The sequence below is a fragment of the Catharus ustulatus genome, chromosome 1 (assembly GCF_009819885.2).
Source record: "Catharus ustulatus isolate bCatUst1 chromosome 1, bCatUst1.pri.v2, whole genome shotgun sequence".
NCBI classification, from domain to species: Eukaryota; Metazoa; Chordata; class Aves; order Passeriformes; family Turdidae; genus Catharus; species Catharus ustulatus.
This window is the reverse complement of record NC_046221.1, coordinates 57,456,432-57,484,029: the sequence shown is the minus strand read 5'-3', so window position 1 is coordinate 57,484,029 and position 27,598 is coordinate 57,456,432. Positions and strand designations below refer to the sequence as shown.

The 27,598-nt window shown below is 38.2% G+C and overlaps 1 protein-coding gene across 8 annotated transcripts in view; it reads left to right on the top strand.

The window, feature by feature from the left end:
- Window positions 1–27,098, top strand: part of POU6F2 (POU class 6 homeobox 2) — a 335,879-nt gene extending 308,781 nt beyond the window's left edge. For 6 of the 8 annotated variants that reach the window (XM_033078314.1, XM_033078277.1, XM_033078307.1 and 3 more), the window contains exons 8-10: window positions 9,804–9,972; window positions 18,197–18,365; window positions 21,561–26,562. In XM_033078314.1, coding sequence (XP_032934205.1) covers window positions 9,804–9,972; window positions 18,197–18,365; window positions 21,561–22,065 — 843 coding nt within the window. In that variant the 3' untranslated portion in view covers window positions 22,066–26,562. Of the gene's footprint in view, window positions 1–9,803; window positions 9,973–18,196; window positions 18,366–21,560; window positions 26,563–26,780 lie in introns of those variants that run through there. The other 2 variants (XM_033078340.1, XM_033078299.1) reach the window with 2 other exon arrangements.
- Window positions 27,099–27,598: the final 500 nt, after the last annotated feature.

Sequence of the window (27,598 nt, the reverse complement as noted above, 5' to 3'; positions counted from 1 at the left end):
ATGTAGTAGGAATGTTCCAGTTACAGATAATCCTAGTTTAACTTTCAACTTGTCACTTCCTTGGAAACTAAGTACTGCAGGAGAAAAAGAGTAGTGATACTGAGCTGCTGCTTGTTAGCTGAGTCACAATAATTGAACATTTGTAAACTGTTCCAGTTGCCAAGTAATGCATGCTAGTGCTTACTTTTCCCCTGATGACTGAAGACTTAAATGCCTCAGATATTGTTGTTAGTCAGCTTTACTTAAGTAAACTATATGCTTTATTTATTCCTACAACTTTTTCAGACTTGACAGACTAAAACCTCAATGTCTCCTGATGGAAAGGAGTTCATAGAATACTTATGTGCAGTGTAAAACAGTGTTTCTTTTTCCGCACTGTAAATGTACATAAGCAAGTCTGATGTAGTCCTGTTCTTCCCGTATTTAAGTATAAATAGACGGTTTTGATTTATATTCTTTAAACTACTTGCAATAGAGATTGCTCCTCTTCAAATTACACCAAGTAGGTAAAACTTCAGGTATTTTACTATTTTCCAAGATTTTGCTAATCTAAGGAGCCTCTGTGCACACACCAAAAACTCTCCTAGAAATTGCAGCAGCTTTCTAAAGCAAGCAGCTCTTTGCACTCCTGTTTTATTCTGTATCCTTTTTATCTCTATTCATAAACAAGTTTTTCTTTGCCTTTAATAGCTGTTCATCTCCCAGCTATTTCCACACTAATCTCGTCAAGATTTTTTGATCAGAATTGAATGCCATGGTCACAGGAAGGATGCATCCCTGTTTTACATACCATGATATTATTTTCAGCATTATTTCCTTTCATTATCTCAATACAGCCTAACATTCTGCTTTTTTCTATCTCTGTTCATGGAACAGTTTTACTTAATAAGCAGATGTATCCACCATTATATATCTTTGCTTCCCTGATTATTATCATATGTGTCACTAAAATGGTTTCTTTTGATGTGAATCACTTTGCACTGATCCACTACCTGTCAAAATGCTCCCCTGGCATGCTCTAAACAGGATTTGCAAGTTTTTCATGATATTCTGTATTACCTGAAGAAATTAATGTGTTCTTCCTCCAGATTGCACTTTACTATTATTCACCATATTTCCTTGCTCAAATAATTTTAAAAAATTAAAAATTATTCTCTAATTTTATGTTTCTTGCTTTATAAACTCTTTGTGTCCCATAGTAGAAGACTACCTCATAACTTTAACTTCTGCACTTCCTTCATGCCTCTCAAGAGGAATTTTTTCAAAATGTATGTTGAATGGTTAAAGGCACATTGCTTCTGAGAACAGATGAATTTGTTGTAAAAACTTGTTTGCATTGTCATTTATTATCAGATTTGAAAAATTTGTTTCAAGGTGTTCGTTCATATCACTGACAACAAAGCCTTAACACCAGCACAGCTGAACTTAGCCATGAAGTGCAGTCTTATAAAATTTAGGAAAGTATTCACCTTAACTTAGTCATAGAGGAGTTATGTATCTGGTGTAAACTAGTTAACTGGATTTCCTGTATAGACATAGATAAGCAGACATATGCATGTCCAGTGGAAAACTCAAGCTGTCAAAACAGAAAAAATTTTGGATAGGTTGAATCTCTATTGGATACCTTAACATATCCATTGTTTCCATTGACACGAGAGAGGGCTAGGGCAACTATTTTAGGGTTTTAAATTAATTCTTAGGTAAGCAAAATTGACTCAGAGCAATCCAGCTGCCAATGATCACTGTGGTTCAAACACATTTATGTTTAGGAATTTCCTAAACAGCTTTTCTAATAATTGGTGTTTTCATAACTATTTTCTTGCCTATACAGAGGCAACTTCTGGACATTCTATTGTTCTCTGGTGTACCTCATAAAGCAGGTTCCCATCTCACTTTTGCCTGGCTCTTTCTTTCTCCATACTAGATTCATTAAATCAGGACTGTAGTCCCAGTTGTCCTCAGTCTTGTTTTGTCTTAAATGCCTGACAGAATTTTTCATATTTCATAATGTCTTAGAGCATGACCAGCTTTGGGCTTCTGCCAAATCTAACGCAGTAAAATAAGCTACTAGGAAGCATTCTCCTACATTTTCAGTTCCCCATCTTTGTTGTCATTGGCTATCATGCTCCAGATTAACTGTTGAAAAGACATAGATGCCTCTCAGATAGGTCTGGGGTGATTCTTGTACATCTGCTTGCTAAATTTCAAGTTAGATGTTCTCTTTCTGCAGTTTCAACCTGCCACAAACAACCTACCATCTTGTTATCACAACTCCATGCAATCCCTTGTTATTCTATCCCATTAAAATCTAACTAGCTCTCAATCATTTACTCTCTGCAATGCTCCTATAGCTTTGATGCTGTCTTGTATTATGAGAAATGCACTCTTCTTACTCTGTTTCAATATAGTCACTAAACTGTGTTGTCTCAACCTGACTTTGTTTTTCTTTTGCTTTTTATATGACCTTCAGTGATGAGGGTGACAATTTTTCTCGCTTCTTTCTCTGCTCTTTTACCATCATCATTGCATAATTCTGTTTCATCTGTGGATAAATTACTAGAATTTTGAAAGTCAAGATTACTAGACTATTTACTACTACAAGGAACTACATCAGACTTTCCATGCCACAGCATGACACTTGACTTGTAATTTCCATCTTTTCCTGACCAGTTTTCTTTGTGGCATCAGCACTTGTAGGAATAGGATATCTCAAAAACTGTAGATATAACTTCACCAAATCATTTGGTATAGGAAGATATCACTACATTACCTGTCATTCTAAGCAACTGAGGCACAGAAAGCATAAAATGCTGTTCACTCTATGCATATGAGTGTTACCTTTGAGTTATGTACTTACACATTCAAAACTATTACTATAATACTATTGTAATGTTTACATTATTAATTAATATTATTAAGTGAGAAATAATTTAAAATTAGTGATTAATGCATTTTCAATAATATTGTTGCTATACTTTCATTATATCCTTCCTGATAGGGGTAAAAAAATTACATATGCACCTTACTTGCATATAAAATTAAAACTTCTACAGAAGTCCAGCTATATTCTCAATTTCATTTAGCAAGCCAAAAGACCTTCAATTACAGTGTGCTTTGAAAGTAGTAGTGATTCAATAGAAAGGCTTTGGAAGAACTTCAGCAGAAGATGTCAAAGTCCTGCTCCCAGTAATGTCCACAGCACAGTCTTCATTTTGGGCAGAGTATGTACACAGCCAGTGTGAACCTAAGGACTTTTCTACATTAGTTTTCAAATGCAGCTATTCTGTCAGTCTAAGCAGTGTGTACAGACACTTTATACTATATGCACTAATCTATCTTGTACTATACTGGGAGAGAGGAAGCTTATTAAGTATCAAATACCTTTCATATTCAGATTCATATCTACAGTTACTTGAATTTATTTGAATAACCTAAATTATGTGATGGGGTACAGAATTTGTGAAATACTTTAGCACAAAGAGATTTGGCATGAAGGATGGGCATATGTGTATTAACTTGTTCTTTCCATTTGCTAGAAGATTTAAGGAAACATCTTTGAAGCCCATGCCTGCCCATGCAGTATGAGTAGGTTTGAAAACACCTTCATGGGCCGTGGTGCTCTTGAATCATGCAGTGCTCTCAGCATGCCATTACTCTTTCTCAAAATCAAATGTATTTTAGGAAATACAGTAAATTCACGAATACAAACCGCACTGAGTATAAGCCGCATCTCTGGGTGTTGGCAAATATTTCGGTTTTTGTCCATAAATAAGCCGCACCTGAATATAAGCCTCTCTGTCGTTCGCAGCGAGGACCCACATGCAACAAAGTTGCCAAATAGTAACAGAACCGCGGCATGGCAGGGGTTTTACTGACTCAACTAAGGCTGTGCAGGTTCGGCTCGCTAGGGGCTGCTGACGGGGCCAGGTGGCCCAGCCTGGCGCTGCCACTCGGGGCTGGCCACCGCCTCTGGGTTCGCTCGCCCCAGCCCCACTCCTGCCGCGGCGCTGGCCGGGCACGGAGCACCCCCTGCTCCCGCCACGGCGGTGGAGGGCGGGGGCAGAGCACCCCCCCTCCTCCCCAGGCCGCAGCAATGGCAGCGCGCCCCCCGCCACCGTCCTCCCTGAGCCGCGGCAATGACGGTGCAGGGCCCCCGTCAGCTCCCCGAACCGCGGCAATGGCGGCGCGCCCCCCCCGTCCTCCCTGAGCCGCAGCAATGGCGACACAGGGTCCCCCCGTCTCTCCCCTGGGCTGTGGCAGAGGAGGGAAGAAGGAGCTCTCCCGCCTCTCTCCCCACCCCCTGTGCTGCCTGCAGGGAGCCAGGGCAACACAGTAACACTGTAACAACCACAGAGTGCCGGCTTTTACTGGCAGGTGCTTGGCTCGGCACTCTGGCTGGCACGTCTGGGGTTGTAAATGTCAGAAAATTATTCACAGATTAGCCGCCCCCGACTATTAGCCGCACTTCCGGGTTTCCACCAAAATTTTTGTCAAATTGCTACGGCTTGTATTCGTGAAATTACTGTATTTTAGGAAATTTATACAGAGCAGAGGACTCCAATTGCAAGAAAAATAGAACCATGAAAAACTTAAACTACTACTACTGTAAGGCATTATCGTGGAATTACTAAGGGGTTGGGAATTACTTTTTGTATCAAGATATTTATTTTCCAGACCTTCCATGAACTTTAGTCATCACAAGAGATAATGTCCATATTTTCCAGGATGAACTAGCTGATATCAGAAAAAAATTTGAAAGTCGTTATTTATAACGTAAAGGGAATTGCTTACAATGTATGTCTTGCTCTTTGTATCATTCCACTTAGTTTCATCTCTTCTGCCCTTTTTGTTATACTTTTATTTTTCACTCTGTCTTCTCTATTTTTTTGTGTTTCCTCACCTCTAGGATTTCCTTTTCACTGAATCATAGAAAAGTAGGACTGGAAAGGACCTGAAGAGGTCATGTAGTCTACCTCCTCCCCCTAGGCAGGATCAGCTGCCCCTATATCATTCTTGACAGATGTTTGTCTAGCTTGTTCTTAAAAGTCTTCAGTGATGTAGGTTTCCTGACATCCCTAGGCAACCTAGGCCCCTCTCCTTAGCATTCAAAAGGTCTTCCTGATGCCTGACCCTTGCTTCCCTTATCGCAATTAAAGCCCATTATTTTCTTCTCCTTTCCATTAAGTCCGTATTTTGCCCTTGCTGTTTGTCCAGACTCTCTGTAAAACCAAGTAGCAGCTCTGTTATGATACAGGGAAATATTCTGTCAAATGTTTTCTTGATTTCCACTTAGTTTCTCTTGCCTTCCTTGTTTTATGATAGATACCTTGTTACCCTATCACTTATATGCAGCTTTCTGGACTCAGAGAACAACATCCCTGATCTCATAAGGCCTTTAACACAGAACTGCAGTCAACCATCCCAGGCATAGGAATACCCTACATACATAATTTAAGAACAAAATTCAGTCTTACAGACCTAATTAATTCTTTACCTCTGCATTTGTCAGTCAATTAATTCTTTACCTCTGCAAATTGTCAGTCACTGTAGACAGCAACATGTAAAGCTCATGTAAAAGAAATACAAATAAGGCCCTTTGCAGTTTTCAGTTTATTCTTATAAAGTAATATGATGCACTTTTCACTTCTTATGTTCACTTCATCCCTCTAGCTGTAGTGTGCATACACAAATTCCTGCCACATACTGATCACTGTTGCATACAGTCATCATTCTGGCGTGTCTGCTATATCCACCTACACAGAATGGCACTTACAGCGACTGTTTCTGTGATTTCTGTGCCTCCTTCTGTCTTTGGATGGAAAATGCACAACAGTCATAAATATAATTCATATCATATATACGTGTCCGAAATTGGGAAAGGTCAGCTATTGCAAGTTTAAATTGATTCTGTCATCCAGAATCTAATTCATAATCTAATCATTGCCTCTCCTTAAGGCTATTTCTGTAGTGGAAATTACAGTGGATGAAAAGAGAGAGTATTTTAATGCAATTTCATGCCATAGATAACTATCATTGTTTTTTAAGCAGGACATTTACAGCTTAACCACCATGTCTGGAAAGCAGAGACTGTGCTGGAAATTATGTAGGGAGTTAAAGATGGCATCCTCCCTCAGTCTTTGGTCAGGTCTTAAGGTGACTCTTCAGCCTCTTCAACTCCATTGCTCACTTCTCCCTCACAAGCAGTGAGTTAGAAAACAACCTGTAAATATCCCTTATATATTGCTGTTACACCTAAGGTTGCTGTGAATCCAAACTTCAGTAGCCATATTCCTTTATGCCCACCTAAATTTTGAGAATTTCTTATGTCTGTTTAAATATTTCTGGACCTTCAACAAGAAAGTTGCCATGCTTCTGGGTATTCCAGTTACTTTAAAAATATATGCATAGCACAAAACGTGCAGAGACTCAAACACTTTATAGACTCAGCCTTCATATTGTGCATGTGGTACATAGTGAACCTGACTGTATGCATGCCTTGCATATAGAGCTCAAAAATGCAGAGATCCCTCTCATTCTAGAGCTTCCTGGAGGCTTCAGTTTTATTGTGCACGTGCTCAGCAGTTGAACTGTTCATTGACTGTATGTTGTAACATAGCTGGAAAATGTTGGATTTGCTATCTCCCTGAGTAATACTGATGGAAAATGCCTGTAATTCTCAGATAGAGTAGCTATTCCAGTTTTTAGCGAATTTGGCCCTAACCACTGTCATAGAAACCCACAGATTCCACCAGTAATCAATGCCAGTGTTCCACTGCCATGTTAGATAGCTTTTCTCAATATCTAATTTGAGCCCTCCAGATAACTAGGCCTCATTCTCTCCATTATAAAATGTAAGACAGAATAATTATCTCCTCTTCCCATTAACTACGCCTGCATTCAAAGCAAGTATCACAACCTGCTTGGTCTTCCCTCCTTTAGATTAAACATGACCAGTTGCTTACAGTGTCTTCATAAGCCTCAGTTCACTCCCAGGCCTTCAGTCATTCTAATTATTTAACTCTAGTTGGTCCAGATTTTAATGAGGTATAGCACCTAGCTGTGGACATGGCATGCCCTTCTGCAGAGGTCTTTCCAGGGCTCAGTAGAAAAGAAAATGCACTTCTCATGCATTGCAGACATCACTCTCACTCACATGGCTTGGTATGGGAACTTCCTTTACTTCACTTTTGCAACACCGCAGGTTTGCAGCCAACACGTTCAAAGCACGGAAACATTTTGATTCCTGTAATCCAGCCTGTCAAAATTTCTTCCCATCATGTCATCAGCATGTACATTTAGTAAAGATATTCTCTGCTCCGTCATGCAGGTCATTAAGAAAATATTGAGTAGTGCAGAGTGAGGAAAGACTTCTGTGAAGCACCATGCATGCACGCTTCTGTTTTCACAGATACCTCATCCTCAGTTTTGCTTTCCAAATACTTTGGCATTCCTCCTGCAGCAATTTCACCTAAACTATGCTTCCTTAGGTTATAAAGATTGTCACATGAGGGAGTGTCGAGACACTTGTAAAGTCAAACCACCTACTGCTTTTTCCCTGTCCACAAGGCCAATTACCCTATCTTAGAGGGAGATCAGATTGGTTTGACACAGTTTGTTTCTAACAATCCACGTTGTCTGCCGCTACCTTGTTTCCTTGTGGGTGCTTACAAATTGTTTGATTATTTTCTTCAGTCCTTTTCCATGGTTGAAGTTCAGTTGACTGGACTATAATTTTGCCGTTCTTTCTCTTTAAAGATAGCTGCTGCATTTTTTCCTCCATCTTCACAGATGAGCACTAATGTCTCTTAGACTGTTCCACATAGTGTGAAAGCATCTAACTCATCTAAATACAGTATTTATCTTCCCTTGCCTGGGCTGAAATCTTTAGTTTTGCCAGAAATTCCCTCAGACAACAGACCCAGACCCCAAACACCTGCCTGTTTCTAAAAGCTGTAGTCTGGATGTGATGTGGATATAATGCATGAGCAGGCAGTCCACTTCTGCAGTGTTCAGAAGAGACCAGCCCTTATAGTGCGATGTTACCCTAAGAGAAGATATTCTAAAAGAAGTCATTCCAGGTTGGGAATTCTTTGTAGATAAAATCCAGCTGTTAGAGAATTTTTTTAAGATTCTCACTCCTTGCAAGAGTCTAAAAACTGGAAGCCTTTTAATCAGCTTCTCAACTGTTATCCCCTTGATAAAGTGCCAGTTATATTTTTTAAAATGTACTTGATCTTAAAAATCCTAGATATAAAAAATGGGTTTTTTATCAATCCACATGGAAGTCAGAATACATTAAAACTGGCCAGATAAATAATTATCATTATTATTAAAGGTTAAATCAAAGCTTCTTCCTTCATTTTCTATTATATTAGTCCATGTAGAAAGTAGAAAAAGAAGTAGAATTTTTTTCCATTCTTACCAGACTCTAACAGGAATATTGTAATTAAAATGGTTCATATGCATTCTACAGAAAGTGTTGTCTTGAATGTGAATAGATACCTTTATCAACAGTTTTATACAATTTGTTTTCTACTTAGCATCAGACACTTCGATGTGTGCTGGGAAGATAATGCGTACAATTTGAGTGTTACTAATGAATGTGGCCCCTTTTCTAAAGTAATTTTTTCAGTTAGATATCAAAAGAGAAAACCTCATACTTCTTAACATTCAAGAAATAGATTTTAATTACTGACTTCAAGCAAGGCCAACAGGCCTTTATCTTTTCCCTTGTAGAAAATGCAGACAACAGCTACAGTGAAGTGAAGCCTTTTTAGAATATTTTTCAATCTTTTTGATCAATATCAAGAATCAACATAAAATAAAGGTATAATAAGCAGCAGTGACCAGAGTGTGTCAGACCTCTATTAGTGTATTCTTATGCTCTGAAAAGACTGCACTGGGCTACTAGAATCCAATTCAAAACTTTAAAGTCCATTGTGTGCCTTCATTCTGTAGAGAGACTTTAAATTTTCTGAGAATTTTATGTGAAAATCAGTACCAGAGAATGTTCCTAGATTTCAACCCCACATGAAAGCATATTTTTGGCAGAATGGATTGTTGATTCTCTCCATTCTCCTAGTAAACGACCAAAGACTACACTCTTGTAATATTTGTTGAAAAAAAATTTACAAAGTCAATTCATGTATCTTTTGCATCTACCATACTCACTAGACTTTTTAGGTATGTCTTACTGGGTACAGTCTTGATGTGAATAGGGCTCAGAAGTTTTGGTATATGTTTTAGTCAAAGGCAACTTACCCATTCCCATGATTTTGGTTTGTTTGCCAGGTCTGGTGTCATAAAACAAACCACTGATTCCTGTAAGAAGGGGATTTTGGCTCAATTTGTGTCCTCTTCCCCATTCCCACTCTTCTTGGCCCTGGTCCTGCAGTATGAAAGGACCTCTGTCAAACAATCATGATTTCTATGAGAATCCATATAGGGAATAAAAGTCTGGTTTCATAAACCAGAAAACAGGTAAGAATATGTATTTATTAAATCAAAATCCTGCTGTAAATGTCATAGGTCTCATATCAACCATTTAAAAAAAAAAAAAAAAAAAAAAAAAGTATTTACCTTGTAGTTGGATTAAGTATTCAGATAAACTGAGTAAAACTAGAAAGACAATATGTGAAACAGCTCAGATTGCTCCTGCTCTAACACTGTCACCTGAACAAAGCCCATGGTGTTTAATGCTCCTGTAATTTGTTCCCCAGAAGTAGATGGGTGAGATGGCGCATTGCAAGTTTCCTGTTACTGTTTCACTTTCTAAATACATATTTTTACATTTTAACATGTAGCTCCATCAGCCCTCCCAGACGCAAGTGGGACAAGCTGCCTCACAATCCAATCTCCTGCATTTGGCTCACAGTCAAGCATCTATGTCTCAAAGCCCAGTGCGTCAGGCTTCCTCTTCTTCCTCCTCATCCTCCTCCTCTTCAGCTTTGAGTGTTGGCCAGTTAGTCAGCAGTAAGTATTGCTCCCTGGCTCTCCTTATTTCTCCCTTCTGTTTGTTCTCCTTGCTGCTGAGTTTTCCAATCTGCTTTCCTTCATTTTGTTTTTTTAAATACAGTAGACTGTATATTGCTAAATAGCTGACTCTCACCAGTGAGAATTATTAAGTGCTATCATGGATGGGGCTTAAAGTAAATATACCTTGAGAAATTTAATCAGTGCTGAAAATGGTCATAAAAATGGTAGCAGCCATTAATTGACTCATGGGGGCAATTGTTACAACTGAAATGTAGTTTATGTTCTTTGGTAGTTTTTGAATCAGTCAATATAATGAATTACAGTTCTCATAATTTGATGGGCAAACAGATATTCCTACTTTTCATTAAGCTGCCTGTTTGTTCGCTCAGTTGATATAGCAAACCCTTTTACAAACCCTAATGCTACACAAGTCCAGAGTGAGAGACTTTTCTTGCCAGAAAAAGCTTACATTTAAATAAGAATGAACTGGAACACATTGGGGAGAAGGGAGAAGAACACTGCAGTGAAATAACTGGGTTCCAGTGTTAGGATTATAACAGCTCACCTGAACAGCACTTTCTTCCAGATTGCACAGTTCACAGCCTTTGCTGTTACCTTATCAGCACTAACTTGGTGTTTACATAGCAAAAACCAAGGCTGACAGTGTACCTAAGAAGCACTAACAGTTTTTGCACATCAGCAAAAATCCAAGTGATTTGGATAATCTTGTTCTATGACACTCTATGTACAAATTCTAAGTAAGTAAACACTGCAGCTTATACCATATTGGTAATGTAAAATATGAGACTGATGCAAGCTTATGAAGGGCTTGGAGAAACTGTCATGCAAGGAAAGACGTGAAAAATTATTTCAGAGATTGTTTACATGGGGAAATTACTAATAGAGCTATAGTGGTAAAATTATGCTGATATAACTCCCAGTGGGAATACTTTTTGTTCTGGAATGAAAATATCTGCATATAGATACAGATATAACTATAGCGATATAAATATACTGCTATTGCTCTGTCACTAGTAAATTTTTTCATGCTTGTAGGAGGAAGACAAAGAAGAGGTTTTCTATTGCAAATATATAAAATTTACCTGTAGTCCATGTGGGCAAATTGAGTAAAATAGCTGGTTCAGAGTAAGTTATTTTTCAATAGTTAGTCTAGAATAGCTCCTCTTTTGGATATTCTTATTTAAAATAAATGCAACATGAAAGAAGCCCTTTTAAGTTTACAGGACAAATCCATCAAAATTAGGAGATTCTTGAAAAATAGCTGTTTGTTCAACTGTATACACTTCCTCTTAGAACATGTATTTCATTATAACAATATATTATTGTGATTAAAATCATGCAATCATGATTTTTCTTTCTCATCCTTCTTTCAGTGCATTCCCAGTGGAATTGTCCTAGGGATGTATCATAATTACTAACACAAGAGGTAGACTGTTGTCCCAGAGTTTACCTGTTTCACTAATCTACTCCCCAGTTTGCATAACATTGGAGGTAGAAAGCTGTAGAGGAGTGAAGGATGGTCTTGCCTGAGACAATAGAGGACTAAGGAGCTGAAGCCTCCTGTCTGCTATGTAATTTCAGTGCTAGGCAGGCAAATCGCTTAAAAGAGATTTTTACAAGTGCTCCCTCAATATCCAGCTCGAGACTCTGGACTTTAATTTACAGAAGAACACGGTACTCACAGTTGCAATTTTAAGTGCACTTTCATTGTGGAACTGTATCAAGAACCATTTAAAGACAGTCTGAAAAATCATTTCCTACTTGACCTAGACTGGGAACCCAAAAATGCTTCTCCTTAATATCTGTCCACTTCTCTGTGAATGAGAAGGGGAAGACCCTCATCTTATAGAAACACAAGAAAATAAATTAAGACTTTAAAGAAACCAGAAGAGCTCAAGAGATGTCTTTAGTGAAGAGCTTTAATAGAGGTCTGGGGCCACACACTGAACAACTAAAAAGGCAATACATCAATCAGTTCATCTGTAATGAAGGACAGCTCATCCTGTGCACTGAATGAGGCATATGAAAAAGAGCTGATAATCCAGGGCTCGAAGACTATGGTACACTGTGTTGCGGGCTGCCATAACTCCACCATTTTGTACCTTCTGTGTGTTAATTTGTGCAGCTCTCAGGATGTTCCTTTAGCTTCATTTTTTGCATGGACAAATTTCAAGGTTGTTTCAAAAGCAGAATAGTAACATGAATCAGTCATATGCTGAGATAATCTTTATGTTCGTAGTTGGAAATAGGAGATGTGTTGAATGGATGGAAAAGCTGATAATTCTGTTAACATCTTGTTGGTTATAATCCTCTCAGGCTTCACTCCACCCACTACTTGTCTTGTTCTAGTCCCATTAATTCACTCTGTTCTCCACACAATCCATTCTCCCTTTGCCTCCAGGCTTTTGTTCCTCTAGTTTTCTCCGTGCAGTCCCTTCCTCACAGACCATCCTTATCCAACTTCTATTCCCATTTCAGTTCCCACTCAGTCACTGTCGCCAGACCATATATGTACCCTTTTACTAGCCTTTTTATTAGGTAGTTTCTGTCCTCCTTTATATTGTTTTAACACTAGTATCACCTCTTTTTCCTTTTTTTCTTTCCTCTATCACAATGAGTAGTACTACTCTGCACAACCAGGCCCTCTCTCCCTCCACTCCAAACTCTAATCCCTGCTCTTTAATGATCTTCAAGTTTGTTTTTTTTTTCTTCTATCATGTCTTTTTCTTTAGACTCAAGGTAAATTTTTGCCCCCTCTGCATCCAAATCCTGCTGATGCCACTCCCATGCTCCCCTGCAGCCATCAGAGGAGTGTGAAAAGTGATCACAAAGAAGAGCATAAAGCCAGTCTCCCCGTCTTTACTGTGGTCCTATCAAAAAGAGCTACAGGCATAGGAAACTTTTCATCAAACAATCAAACTGATGAAGGAGTTGCACTTGAAAGTTACCTCACTGGAATTCAGACCTTAAGAGCATTCCAAAAGAAAATGTTATTGATAGGGATCTCCTGAAAAAAATTCCACGTTAAACATAAATAAAAAAACCTGTGGAGCTGTTTTGAGTTTATGCTTCCAGCTTCATCCAGCCTCTGCCATTCAAGACTAACAGAATGAGGGGGAGATCAATTAACTTCTGCCATTTACATGGTAAACCTTACACAGATAGAAGCAAACCAGATATCTCAATTATCCTTAAAGGCTGTCCAGCATACTCCTGAGAGCATGTAGCCATCACACAAACTGGAGCTAACACTGCATGCTTAAGCCTGCTTGAGCTGCCACCTCAGGGACAGTGTTGCAGGGCACAAGAGAGTTACTTACTCTCTTCTAGAAACGTAGAAAGAGCCTACAAGAAAGAGAAAAATATGGACAGTTCAATAAGGAAAGACCCAACCACCTGTGCAATGAAACATGAAAAATCAGACAGGGTTTTTTATAGCTTTTCCTTTGCAGGGATAAACCAGTGATACTGTTTGAAGAAATAGTATTAAAGGACCTTCATGGGTTTAAAATTGTTTCATGTGACTGAAAATCCATTTGCATAAAACTATGGCTGCAGATGAGGATGTGAAACAAGAAAGCCATCCTTGTTTCCCTTCTTTATAGAATCAGTTTAGTTTCTAGATGCCAATCCCTGAAGGGCAGGAGAAGCTCTTTGCCAAGCCTGTGGACTTCTTAGCATCCCAGCTCTCACACTGGCTGCAGAGCTTTGTATGAAAAGCCTAAAAATGAAATCCAGTGTCTGAAAGTGCATCTAAAGTCTTTTAGTGGGATGAGACAGGCAATGGGTCAGTGTTTCTGAGAGAGGACCTTAGGCATGAGGGCAGCAAGAAACAACTTGTGGCCTCCTGAACCTATCTTTGATTTCTTTATTCTTTCTGAGGTAGGAATATTGTTTCCTTTTCTTAATTCCTTAGGAAGCTGTAGTCCAGACCTCTGGCAGAGGTCCTGGAGGTGAGTACCTTGGCAGAGATATGTTATATTCCAGAAACAGTTGCTGAATATAGCAAAGTTCATGTAAAACTGGTTGCATTTAGCCACTTGTTCAGTTAAGCAAATTGCATAGAGCATCCTAACTTCAGTAAATAATTATTTGGGGCAAGTTTCTGCACACTGACTGCAAAGAGAGTAAGTCCTTTACAAGATGTTGCTTCACATTAGAGAAATTATTGAAGTACAATGAGAAAGTTGTAAGAACTCTATTACTTTTACTCTATTACTTTACTATTACTCTATTACTTTTACTTTTCCTTCTAATATTTTCTGTATGATTTTGCTTTTTTTTCTTTAACATGATTCTTAATTTCAAAGATGTTTTCTTACTTTTTGTTTTTTATTTCTCTCTTTTATTTCCTGTCTTTTTTTTCCTTTATGTCGTTGTCTTCTTTGTAGCTTTTCCCTTTTCTCTCATCATCACCCTTCATCCCTAACCAGCAAAAAGTGCTAATTATTTTGGAGACAAAACATAACAGTTATTTACAAATAAAAAATATTTTAAAGTAAGTTCTTTCTAAGTGAGGACTGCAAGATTAATCTCTACTCTTCCTGTCCCTTCTGTATAATTTCTTTGTATTATCTAATCCTATTTGTATTCTCTTTTGTCTTCTTTGTTTTCTCTTCATTCAATTCTACATCTTTATTCCTCCCTTTTTTCCATTTCATTTTCCTCTTCTGAAATGCATCCTTCTGCTCATTTCTTTAACTTTTCCACCATATGTTCTCTTTGTGGAAATCACTGGTTTCCCCTCGTGCTCTGAGACTTGTGTCTCCATGAAGTTCCTTTCTTCCTCCCAAATTCATTTTACTGTCACCTGTTACTATGAAATTAAAATGCCTCCTATAAACAAATTCTTCTTCTTCTTTTTTCCCCTGAGCTCCACTCTAATTTCCATTATCAATGTTTTGTCCTGCCTTTCTTATCCAATTTACTTTCCATTGGACCTCCTCAGCCAGCTATTTCTCCTCCTGTCTGACTGGGGAAATCATCCCCCTGTAATACCTCCCGTGGCAGAACTCTGTGCAACAGAAATTTGGTTCCTCCTTCAGGGTGCGCTGATTTCTCTGTAGCAGCTCTTTCCCCTAACTATTAAAATCACAGCATATTTTCACTCCACAACAAACTCACACAGGATTTTCAGAAGAATGCAAAAGTGGGAAAAGTATTCCCTTCAGTAGGAAAAAACAAATTTCAATGCAGGACAGCCTGTGGATTTAATTTATTCCACATTGCTCATCTATCTTCACCATCCACCAGAATAGCTGATGGAATTTTAGCTGTCTTCCTTTTAGTTGAAAAGGAAGGCTTGTCTGTTTTGTTTCTTCCCATAACCTCTGAAATGGTCCCAGACAGCTCTCTGACCTTTCTCCAGCACCCAATAGTTTCATAGGCAGCCACTGTTTTTTCATACAATAAGGTAAACTTCGAGTCTTGAAATCCGTTACTGTAGATCCCAAACACTCAATGGGTTTGGTGTTCTCTATTTTCCTGTCAGCACTGGGAGGCCTTCCCTGGGATAACCACTTAATTGAAAAAGAACCAGCTTATTTACTGTCTCCAATAAAATGGGAAGTACACTATATGTTCAACTGTTCTGAAAGCTCAGAGCTTGTTAAAACAAAGTCCATAATCTCTTTGAATATGTTTATGTATATGCATATTTAGACCACACAATCTAAGATTGTACTGATGGCTTTTTGATGCAATAGAGTAAAACAGGCCAATGACGATGTCAATAGAGCGGTCTGCATAGCACTGTTTGTGTTTTAGAGAGGTGACAGAAGACAAGATCTGTGGATTTAAAAGGGCTTTGAACCACACCCAAAGTTTAAGTTGTTCCAATTTCACATAAATGCTATTTTCCCTAGAGTTCAAGGTAAAACGTTTCAATATTTCAGTCTATCTGTTAGTACTTCCCTGTTGCCAAAGATGCTATGAAAGAATGAAGCCTTTTTATCAACAGATATTCCACTGCATACTACATTCTACTCCCATATTACTGAAGGGCATCATAGGTGTTTTCTCATCTCAAGGAGAGCTCAGCCTAATATTTCCCTCATCCAAGTGCCGCAGGCAGGATCGGTCTTTCCGTGATGCTCACTGCTGCAACAGTGCCAGATCATTCTAGATCCAGCAGAACTTGGCAGAATTTCACAATAATTTCTCTACAATGAGTTTTCTCACTTCCCTTTTTATTCCTAACAGGAGTTGGGGAGGATTACAGGTGCCAGGTGCCATAGTTTGCTACTTTGGAAGTTCTCTGGGAACACCTGAATTGTCCTTTGTTACGTTCCTAACAGCCTTAGTCAGAGGCCTTAAAGTAACAGAAGGAAAGAGGTGAGGAAAGTCACCATTTTGGTGTACTTTACTCAGGGGAGTTTTTGAGGCCAGTATAATTTATGATATTTAGTACAGAGACTAAAGGGCAGATAAGTCTGCAGCTCCATTCTGCATCTCTGAAATGCAGAACTGGCATGCTAGATAGACTATATGGTGTGAGCAGGAAAATTTCATGCCTCTAAAGGCAATTGCCTTATAAACCTCAGTGACCACTGTCACAGCACTTACTCTTAAAGCAAACAATATGCACCCTAGCTTTGTACTGAATGAGTGCATGGGTGTGCAGGTGACCACAAATACAGCAGTGAAACAGCAGTGATGGTTCTGAGTGTGGAGTACCATTGAAACAAGGTTCAGACTATGTGCATGTTTATCTGTGTGAATAGTCCAACTAGGGATCCCTGGTTGCATACACAAGAATTTTTAAAAAATCATTGCCATTTGTGCTTCTTACACTCAAGCAACAGAGTAAATTTATATATCAGAAAATCCTTTTCTCTCTGCCTATTATTGGACAAAAAGAATTTTTCATAGGATATTTCCATCACAAGGAAATTTTACACCAGGCTTATAAACCTCTGAAAATAAAAGCATTGCAATTCTAATGCTGACAAGCCTTCACTAGAGCAATGCTATCAGGAGCCACTGTTATATAGGGTTCAGAATGGTAAGGTAGTCTAGCACTGTCCTTGGACAACTGCTTGCATTTACAGAAATTGAGGGGGTTATTGTACTGCAAACTTCTCACCTCAGAGTCTGAGGAATGAGGTGAAGAACAGTAGAGATGTCTCACTGGGAGAATGGCTTCACTATATGCAGGATTGCACAACACTTTGAAATCTTCTACCATCCCAGTCCCATGCTGTCTCTGACTTGGCAAACACTTTGATTTAGTCAGGGATCAGTAGCTTGGGAGGGGGGGAAAGTTCCATTCTCCAGCTGTTGTGTCATTTCCCTTGATAAGTCCTAAATTGACCGAGTTATCCAGCTCCAAAGGAGCTTTTCTGTGGTAGACATGCTTTATTATGTGCCCTTTCAGGGACAAAGGCTTCTGTGTCAGTAAACTGCTATAGAGAGGAAGGACAGATTTATTCTCACAGCATCATAAGCATTATCTTCTGAGGGGCTAATGTAAAAGTACAAAAACTGTGCAGCATTACCATCCAAAACTGGTGTTACTTCTCCTTGATTATCGACCTGATGGGAGGCAGAATAAAAAGCTTGAAAGGCTGCTTCTCAGGAAGGCATATTCTGAAAGACAAATTTTAAACTAAGGAGGTTTCAAAGGCGGAATTTTTTAGGCTTGTTCATTTGCTGGGTTATTTTGGGCATTCATGTGACAGTTTAGGTAGGGTATTGTGTAAAAGGGAAGAAATAGTTGTGAATCTCCTTATTTGCCACCAACTTTAGATAGACCACAAAGAATTGATTTCAAGTTAATTCCAAGCAGCTCATACATATTATAGCCCTCCCCACAGACTGGAAATAAATATATTAACACCAACCATTATGCTATGTGATAAAAAGGGAAAACAGGGAACATGACTCCTCAATCCAAAGAAGACTTTGCAAGGCATAAATGGCAGCGAGGAGCCCAGGCACGCCCTCCCTCTGAGGTGAGCTGGCCTTTGTCAGAAAGGCATATCTTTGAAAATCTTCCACCAGCAGACAACTGAAGCCCTATCAGCATCTTAGCAATCTGAACACACCTGGCAAGGAAAGTCTGTTTCTGTTTGGGGAAGAAGAGAAAAGGGTCAGTATTTTAAAAACTGAGCTTGAAAGTCTTGACAATGAAAATGGCTGTCAGCCTATCTCACTGACATGTGATTCAAAGAACTGACTTGATTAAAAAATATCTCAACAGATCCTCAGACAGCCACTGGAGAGGTGGATGGGGTAAATCTGGAAGAAATACGAGAATTTGCCAAAGCTTTTAAAATCCGGCGCCTGTCCCTTGGCCTGACACAGACTCAAGTTGGCCAAGCCCTAAGCGCCACCGAAGGCCCAGCCTATAGCCAGTCTGCCATCTGCAGGTAACAAGTTACATCATAAACTCCTCTCTTTGTCCTTAATAATGATCCATTTTATTGTGAGGACCATGCTTGTGTTTGAGTCTTATAACTTTAGAGTGCATTATTTAACCTGCTATTAGCCAATAATGTTGTTATCTGACATACAAATTGTTCTTACTGTATATCTTTAGAGTGATTTTGGTCTCTTTTATTCCCCTCCTTTTCTAAACAAGTGAGAAACAATGTTCCTGGCATAGAGACTTAATTCCGTAGATGAGTTGGAGCTCCTGCTGATGCTGGATAAGCACCAGCTGACCCTCTTCATACTGTGCCATTTTCTACAGATAGGGTTACTGAACAAATATTTCATGGCTGCATCCCTGCTAAGTTAAAGCCTGTATTACTGTGGTTAGCACTTCACATAGAGGATGTTAATGATGATTTACCTAGGCAACACAGAAGGGAAAAAAATAACCTTCCTGCTATCTTGCAAACCAGCAGCTATTCATCTTTTATCACCCAAATTTTTACTGAAAAAGACTCAGACAAACCCATGTATGCAAAGCAGAAGCAGAAATCTGTCCTGATCATACGAAATAATAATGCAGTCTCGACAGAGTTAAAGTAGAAGCAAACACCTTATATGCATGTATGTGGGTTACAATAATCCCATGTTTATGCATGAGGTAACAAACACACTTAGGTAACAGCTTTTTCCTCTTGGGCAATGCCTTATAGTCCTTCTCCATCAGTGAAAGCCAAGAAACCAACTCTAAGCTCATTTAAGTGGATTTTGTTCTTGGTGATCCATGAAATGCTCTGTCTTTTTATCTGCTCTTTATACTTTTAATGTATTCCCCATAGAATGGAAGTGTACTTTTCCTGCAGTTAAAGACTAAGGTTATAAATAACATCAGTATGGGGTAGTGTGCTTGCAGCTCACATTTTGCTCAATGATTTTCCATAAAACCCATTGATTGTTGTTAAATACAAAAAGCTCCATAGGATCCTCTCACTTCTATGGTCTCCCCTACTGTTTTTTCTTATAAGATACCTCCCTGTAGAAAATAACCTTTATTCAGTCTATACAAGGATACTACTGCTGGGAAATTTGTTTCAAGGCTTGTATGTTGTTATACCGAACATGTCCTGCAGTAACAACACTAACAAACAATGCCAATGATATGAATGCTATTGCTCCCTATTGCTAAGGATTAATTTTGATTTTGTGTTGAGATTTTTTTATTATTTCTTTGTGGTCATTTGGTAAAGAATGCCTAAAATGGGTGGAATTTTTAGCAACTGACAATTTTTTGTAGCCTTAGGCTGCTGTTTATCATGCTATACTTTAAAGTGGCACATTGTGGTTTCCTTTACTTTTGCCTAGTTTGCTGTCTTCTCATTTCCTCCATCTACCTCACACTTTAAGAAAGCACTGGGGATGGTGAGACCTTTTCCAGAGGGCTCCCTGGAGGGGCAAGTTGCTCAGAACATGAGACTGGGTGCAAGAGCTTGTCCCAAATACTTGCAAGATTACAGTTTTTTTAATTTCCTTTGCCAGCCTTAGGTGGACACCATTTTGAGGTGTAATCACATGCTATGACCATGCATTTTTTGTTAAGCTACTTCTGTGGCAGCATGTGTTCCTCAGAAATAGTAGATTTAACTTTTTTTTTCAGTTGTAACAAAGGAGTTTCAGTATGAACTCCAGGTCAATGTAAGGGGCAGTAAGGCAAGCAGTTTGAGCAACCAACTTGAATAGAAAAGTAGAATCTCCTGGTGGCCTGTGCAGGTCATATGAGCAATGTACCACCTTGATATGTTCTGCATGCAAATAGCAGCATTTTCTTTAACTTGAGGCAATACATTCTAAAATATATCCTTCAACCTTCAATAACACTGGACACCAAGGAATGACACCTTGCAGTCAATACCACATTAAGATGTCAGGCACCAGTTACAAATTCTTTGGAGCATTATTATCTGAAATTTGTCTTATTCTTTGTTTGTGAGAAGGGCTTTGTTTCTTGCTGGAATATTTTTTGCTGCCTCCACATGCCGAATGTGACACTAAAAATGGCCAGCTCCAGCCACCAAGTTTCTTTGCATAAAGGGATTGATTCAGTTCCTCTCATCTCCAGAGCACTTTGTGATCATTAGTGGTGAGGGTGGTGCTTCAGCACCACCTGGGCTGGAGAGCACAGCAGCGGCATCCAGTAATTGTTGCCTTTCTGCATTAAACACCACAACGTGCAGAGTGGACAGAGCAAAGAGGGGAAATACAAATGGATGGCAACAAAGGACTTGGGTTAAGACTTTTTTAATGTGTAGCAGAAGATGATAAACTCAGAAAATGAAGGAAACAAATACTTATAAGACTTGAAATGTGAACTCTGCTTTTCTGCTTGTTTTTGAAAGGATTAAAGTTTTGTGTGGCTGCTTTTCCAGATGTTTTATAATACTTGTAAAATCTGGTTTGGCAAAAGACTTTTGATGGCAAAATGATATATAGAAGACCTCATTTACAGGAAATGATATCATTCTGGTACAGTTTGCAGGAATCCCACAATAAACTCAGCTTGGTGCCACAGCATATTAGTAGACTGTTATGCTGGGTTTCATCTGGAAAACATGAGTCTGTCTTTGCACATTGTGGAGACAGCAAGATAATTGCAAAGTGTCCAGCTGTTTCAGTTGAACACCACCATGGCTATGGGAATTTTTTTTCCAACCCAGAAAAGGGATATAGCATTAACTTACAAGCAGTGAAAATTGCTGAAAAATGGAAAGAAAACCTGATATTCAGAGGCTAGTATTTGCCATTGGTTTTTGTTAGTAAAGCTGTGGTGTTTGGATAAAATGGGATGGGAAGGATAACAAAAGGATTAAGCACAAAGACAAGATCATAAAAGCAATGCCTTTGATATCATTTCCTGTAATTAGACTTAGTCTCAAGGGTTTTGAAGATCATCAGAAATATGAAAATGTGATTTTTAACCTGTATTATTTAGTGTACTTAGAATTTTGTTGTAGTGCTCATTTTGTTTAGCTTAAATCTCTAGCTATATATATCTATATCTATGTATAGATATACCTATCTGACAGTTTTCATAATCTACTGTAAATTACCTCTGCCAGTCAATTAGTCAGGCAGGCAGGAAGTCCCACCCTGGCAGAGCATCAGTGTAAGACTCTTCTTTCTCAATTTTCCCTCAGACACACCATCCTGAGAAGCCACTTTTTCCTACCACAGGAAGCCCAAGAGAACACTATAGCTAGCAGTCTGACAGCCAAACTGAACCCTGGCCTTTTGTATCCTGCCAGGTTTGAAAAGCTGGACATCACCCCTAAAAGTGCCCAGAAGATAAAGCCGGTGCTTGAGCGGTGGATGGCTGAGGCTGAGGCCCGCCATCGAGCAGGGATGCAGAACCTTACCGAGTTTATTGGGAGCGAACCATCCAAAAAGCGCAAGAGGCGTACCTCATTCACGCCACAAGCCCTTGAAATCTTGAATGCCCACTTTGAGAAGAACACGCATCCCTCTGGGCAAGAAATGACAGAGATTGCAGAGAAACTGAACTATGACCGGGAAGTAGTTAGAGTTTGGTTCTGCAATAAGAGGCAAGCACTGAAGAACACAATTAAACGTTTGAAACAGCACGAGCCCGCGACGGCAGTTCCTATGGAGCCTTTAACAGACTCTCTGGAAGAAAACTCCTAAAAGCAAAACAAAACAAAGCCAAATCACACAGAACAAAAACCCACACCAACCGAAACATGTCCATTTCAACTCTGTGAAAATACCTATTCATCACCCTTGTAAGTAAAAGACTGAGAAAACTACAAGAAGGACAGAACAGTTTATAAATGTCCGTGGGTTTTCCGATTTAAAATAAAAAACAACAAAACAAAACAAAAAATACACAACACTTAGAGTGTGTGTGGTAAAATTAGTTCCCAAAAAACCGAAAAGCCAGTTTTTTTAATGGACTTAAAGTAAACCAAATAACTGCTTAATTTTTCTGTATATTATGAAAATATGAACACATTTTAAGGAAAAACAAAACAAACAACAAAAAAAAAAGAAAAAAAAAAAAAAAGAAAAAAACTTTTATCTGTTTAAAAGAGAATACAAGCCTGCCACCTGGAGGAGTGATTGTAGTCTTTCAGGTATCAAGTGCTGATTCACTATGAAAACTATTAACCAAAGTCAGAAACATGGCATTGCAAACTAGATTGTTAGTCTACTCTTTTATGAGTGTAAAATTGTGTTACGAATTTTTACATTTGTATTCTGCAAAGAGGAATGCAGGATTAATTTCTCTCATCCTTGTTTGTACCCCCTGCAGGTGTGTACAAAGCCATTCCGTAGAAGTCACCTCATTTTCTTTTCTTCTAGTCAACAGTTTTGCAATTTCCTAATGTTTGGGTGCCAAAAATAATACTTTTTGTTGTGATATGTGGGGTTTGGTATTTCTCTTCTAAGGGTGTATGTCTTGGTTTGTATTTCTTTTTCTGTTTTGTTTTTCCCCTGATTCTATTTGCTGCATCTTCCTTTCCAGCTCATTCTCTACCCCCTCCCCAAGTCCCCCAAACCTTGAACTATTTGAAGAATTTAAAAAGAAAAGTGAAATCTGAACACTTTTATATGCTGAAATAGAATGAGGACAAAGAAAGATTAGGGTTATGTCTGATGGACTGTCAAGTCCACACTGATCATTGTGCTTTTTGTCGGATGTGGAGTTTGAGATTTCTCTGTCTTTTGGCCGTGAACCTGGAGAGGCTACCAAACCTCATTTTGTAGTATAAATATAAACTGCACACTTGGTACAGTACTATATCTATATTATGGTTCCTTTTGAAGCAATTTCTCTCCAAAGCCTGATAGCCAAAGAAGTTTCTTGAGGTTCTGATGAAAACAAATGGACAGGCTGAGAAGTGATGTTTTGATCATTACATCACTATGGACAATTCCAATGGTAGTGCTTTGTTCCTTCTGGAGCTTCTTTTATGTCATATTGATGCTTGCCCTATTGACTTCTTTAGTAGGAGAATGTGCTTCTGCAGTTGTTTGATGTGGCCACTGGCTAGACTAAGCAATTGGGACATAGGGAAAACCACTGAATGTCCCTTGATAATATGAGGTGGGTCACCTGCAATATGATTCAGGTGAACAGATTTTTCTTTAAAGACAGTTTATCTCTGTGGCTCCATTTCTGATTGGAAAAGCACATGTAAAATACTGTGGTCATTGGACCTACAAGCATACCAAGGCTCAGAGGCAGAGAAAGGTGTTGCAGGTTCTTTATGGAGTTTGGTCTGGCCTGTAAAGGTCATCTGCAATCTTATCTTCCGCTCAGTTGTGCTCAAGCCTTTGGGATTCAGCCCATCATTAGGGTAGAAGCTACATCTTGATCAGGTCTTCCCTAAAGATAATGTCAGATAATTGGTTCAGCTCACTGCAGAGATGGTAAAATTCTTCTGATATAATTCCTGATTGCATTCCTTAACCTCAGAATGGTTGTGCTGGATTTTTGGTGGTCTACCTAGGATGTGGAAGGAAGTTCCTGAAGTGGTGCAGTCTTCAAATAACAGCTCTCTTACTAAAGAGTTTTCGAAAACTCCAGGCTATATCCAAAACTTAGTGAAAGAAATAGACTTTCACTGATTTCACTAGGCTTTGAATCTGGCCCTCAGTATTTTATTAATGGGATTTGCCTTGTAAAGTGCGGTATTCATTGCATGGTTGGTGGAGCTTTAAGATTTCAGAGACCATCATCTGGGCCAGAAGCTGCTTCTAAATGGTGAGCACTCTCAAAGGTCAGTGTTGGAGCACACTGAAAATCCAGCACTCCAGGATGGGCTCATGTCCAGCAAATGCATTTTAGACTTTAGGCTTCATCAGGGTATGTTTAAGGATATTTTCAGTCTTACTTTTATGAGGAGGAGAGTGACAATTGTTGTTGACTCTTTTTCTACTGTTGATATATAAATAACTGCTGGGGGAAAGAAAACTCCTCAGTAACCACAGGCAAATTGTGAGGGACAAAATAGATGCTTTATCCAAGCTGAGCCTATAAATTAGAAAGTGTCACAGCAACATCTGCCCCTCTGGGTTTTCTATTTACCCTTTCTATACCTATATCCTCAGAAATATCTATGTTGTCTATACCAAGCAACCCTAAAGTTGTCACAGTTCAATCTACATAATGATCAGACCACCACCAAGAAGCCAACAAGAAAACAAGGATGAACAAATCATATTTGGAAGTAGTCACTCCTGAAATCCTACCCAGAACGCTCCTAATTGCCCAGTCATTAATGCCACATACACAATTGCGTGTTCAGTCATCCTTAAGGCCATACCCTCCCCTACTCCTTCCCCACCATCAACAGCCTGGGAACAAAACCATCAACCATTCTTTGCCTCGAAACTAAATTTCCAATTCTCCCAGGGACTGCTCTAAATTCTGTGAAGAAAAATCCTCCAAGAAAAAAACTTAACTAAACACTGTATGAAATACTAAATGTTTAAAAATATGCTGGCAGCAGTTATATAAGCTCTTTTCTGTTCCAAAGTACATATCGGAAGGATATAACTAGGACAGTGAAAATGTAAAATAAATATAAATTGCCAGCATGGAAGAAAAAATAATGTTCATCCCATAGTCTTAAAATCATTCATGTGCAGTGATTTTTTTTTACAGTTTTCTAATTTTGTATTATGCTTTGTAAATTATTTATAAAGTGTTGTAATGCTTCTCATATTAATTTTTTTATACGCAAATTTTTGCTATGAGGCATAAATGGTGCCTGAACAGATTCTTAGGAAGATAAATTATATGTGAGTCATATATCTTTGGGAGGGCCATAAATGTTTTGTTTTGTTACTGACAACATTTCTGGTTCCCATTTGTAAACAATTTCATTGTATTGATAACATTTGAATACCTTTTAATTTTGCATGTGACTAAAAGATAGATTGCTACCAGCAAATGAAACAAAAGTCTCTTTGGTCATATGTGAAGGTTTAATGGTTTTCCACTTTGTTGATAATTGATTTTTTTTTAAATATATATATATATATATATATAAAATATTATTTGAATAATGAACCAAGGATTTACTTGCTCTTCTAATTTTGTGTTTTTATGTTTTTCACTAAAAAGCTATTTTGGACAGTTGAAGAAATCAAATGCATTCAAATGGTTCCAATTTCTTTACATTATTACTGAAAAAAAAAGAAAAAAAGCCAAAAAAAATTTAAAAAAAAAAGTCAAAAAGAGAGAGAAAAAGGAAGCAAAAAGGACAAAAAGGAGCTAGGAAGGAACAAGTAGAGGCGTATCAAAGAACTCAAGCTATAACCAAAAAGAAATATGTAAAATGCCTTTGCTCGTCTTCTCAATGCTGGACCAAAGCTCAATGTATGTAGGTATATGCACATTGTATAGATATGGCTAAATGTTGCTGACAATCTCGCAATACTAAACTGTTAATATTTAAAATAAATACAAAAATAAAACTGTTCATCAGTGTTTTACCTCAGCACTCTACTTGTACCCAGTTATTGACCAACATTCAAATAAGAAGAGAGGAAATTGATTTCCATGTCAATGTTTGACTGTAAAATCTGTTTGGAAAACATTTTGTAATGAGCTTTTTGTCATGTGGTTTGCTTGTTTCCAACTTGAGACTATGTGGGGCACATTTGTTTATTTATTGTTAAAAAGTGATATTATTACTATTATTATTATTATTATTATTATTATTACTATTATTATTATTTTTTGTCCTATGTGCTATAATCTACAGAATGGTCACCAGGGTCACTTATGAAGCACTGCAAAGAAATCTGTTTTTCCATGCATGGAGCATGCAGGGGGAAAGATGGCAGTACAAAATGGACTATATTGTGTTGTTAAAAAATATGAATAAATAAAAAAGGAGTGGATATGGTGGACTTGTGACCAAGAAAATAAACTGGATATTTAAAAGCTCCTTACTACTCTGACTTTGAAACCAAAGCTGATTTATCTGCACAGGTTGCTTAACATGAAAAAAAATAAAAAATAAAAAAACTGACAAAAACTGTACTTAATCTAGAGCAATATCTGTATGGTCAGTAAAGCTGCACTTTGTGTATTTCTTAACAGCTTCAGATCTGTCACTTTTAATTTGTACCATAAAAAATAAAAAAATTGTTTGACATGAAAAATAAGCTCCTTTCATGTGTTTGTCTTAAATCTCATGCATTATTCACATTATCCAAGCTCATGTAATTTCACATCAGTTCAATACAAAAATAGTTAAATGCTTGAAAAAAGGAAGAGAGAAAATCCATTTGCACTGTGGAGCATAACTTTATCTGCAAAGCTAAACACTGTTTCTGTACCCGGAGTGGGTGCATGCATTGGCGATGTCTTATTTTCTCTACAGGTATTGCAGAGTAGAGGATCTCCCTCAGGAGCGCTCTGGAACCCCCCAGGTGAGTGTGAGTTGTCCCTCAGGCCAAATGGAGCAAAGTACAGATGGACATGAAGGCCAGTGTATCCTCCCATGTTTCCATGTGCATAACAAAGCCCTGGTAAGTGATAGGAGCATGTCAGAGAGGCTGGGTCAGCCACTTAAATTATTTCTCTTGCATTTTTGCAGAGCTCATGGGGTTCATTATTCAGTTCTTTCTGTCGTTATGGTATCAAGTCACAGAAATGCCTCTTTTTCTGGCCTCTTCTCTTGAGTCATATTGAGTTCTGTCAAAATGGAGGGTTCTCAAACATCAGCATATTTGAGAAATGAATTACTTGTATTATAAAGGTTTTTTGGTTTTTTTTAAAAAAACAGCCTTGAAATAAAAGTTCTGATAATCTTGGAATATTGTGTTTGAGTCTTGGAAACAAAATTTTTACAAAGACTTTTTTCTTTGATTTTGTTTAATATTATTTTCCTTTTCCAATATCATGTCTTAAATAATCAAAGATAAAACAAAGTATTTATTTGCATAGAAAAACAGAGAGCATTTGGAATATTTATTTAATGTTAATTTTTTCCAGATCAGAATTTCCCTTTTACATGCAATTTTTTCTCTATTTTATGAGGTACACAAGGAAGAGAACAAAAAAGGTAGCTTCTTTAGACATAATTATAAAAGCTTCATAAACAAGACAAAGATTGCATCAGGTCCTCTAGGCATCATGTCTCCATACTATGGTCTAACAGCCACTTCAAGCACATCATTCATCTACTTATACAATACA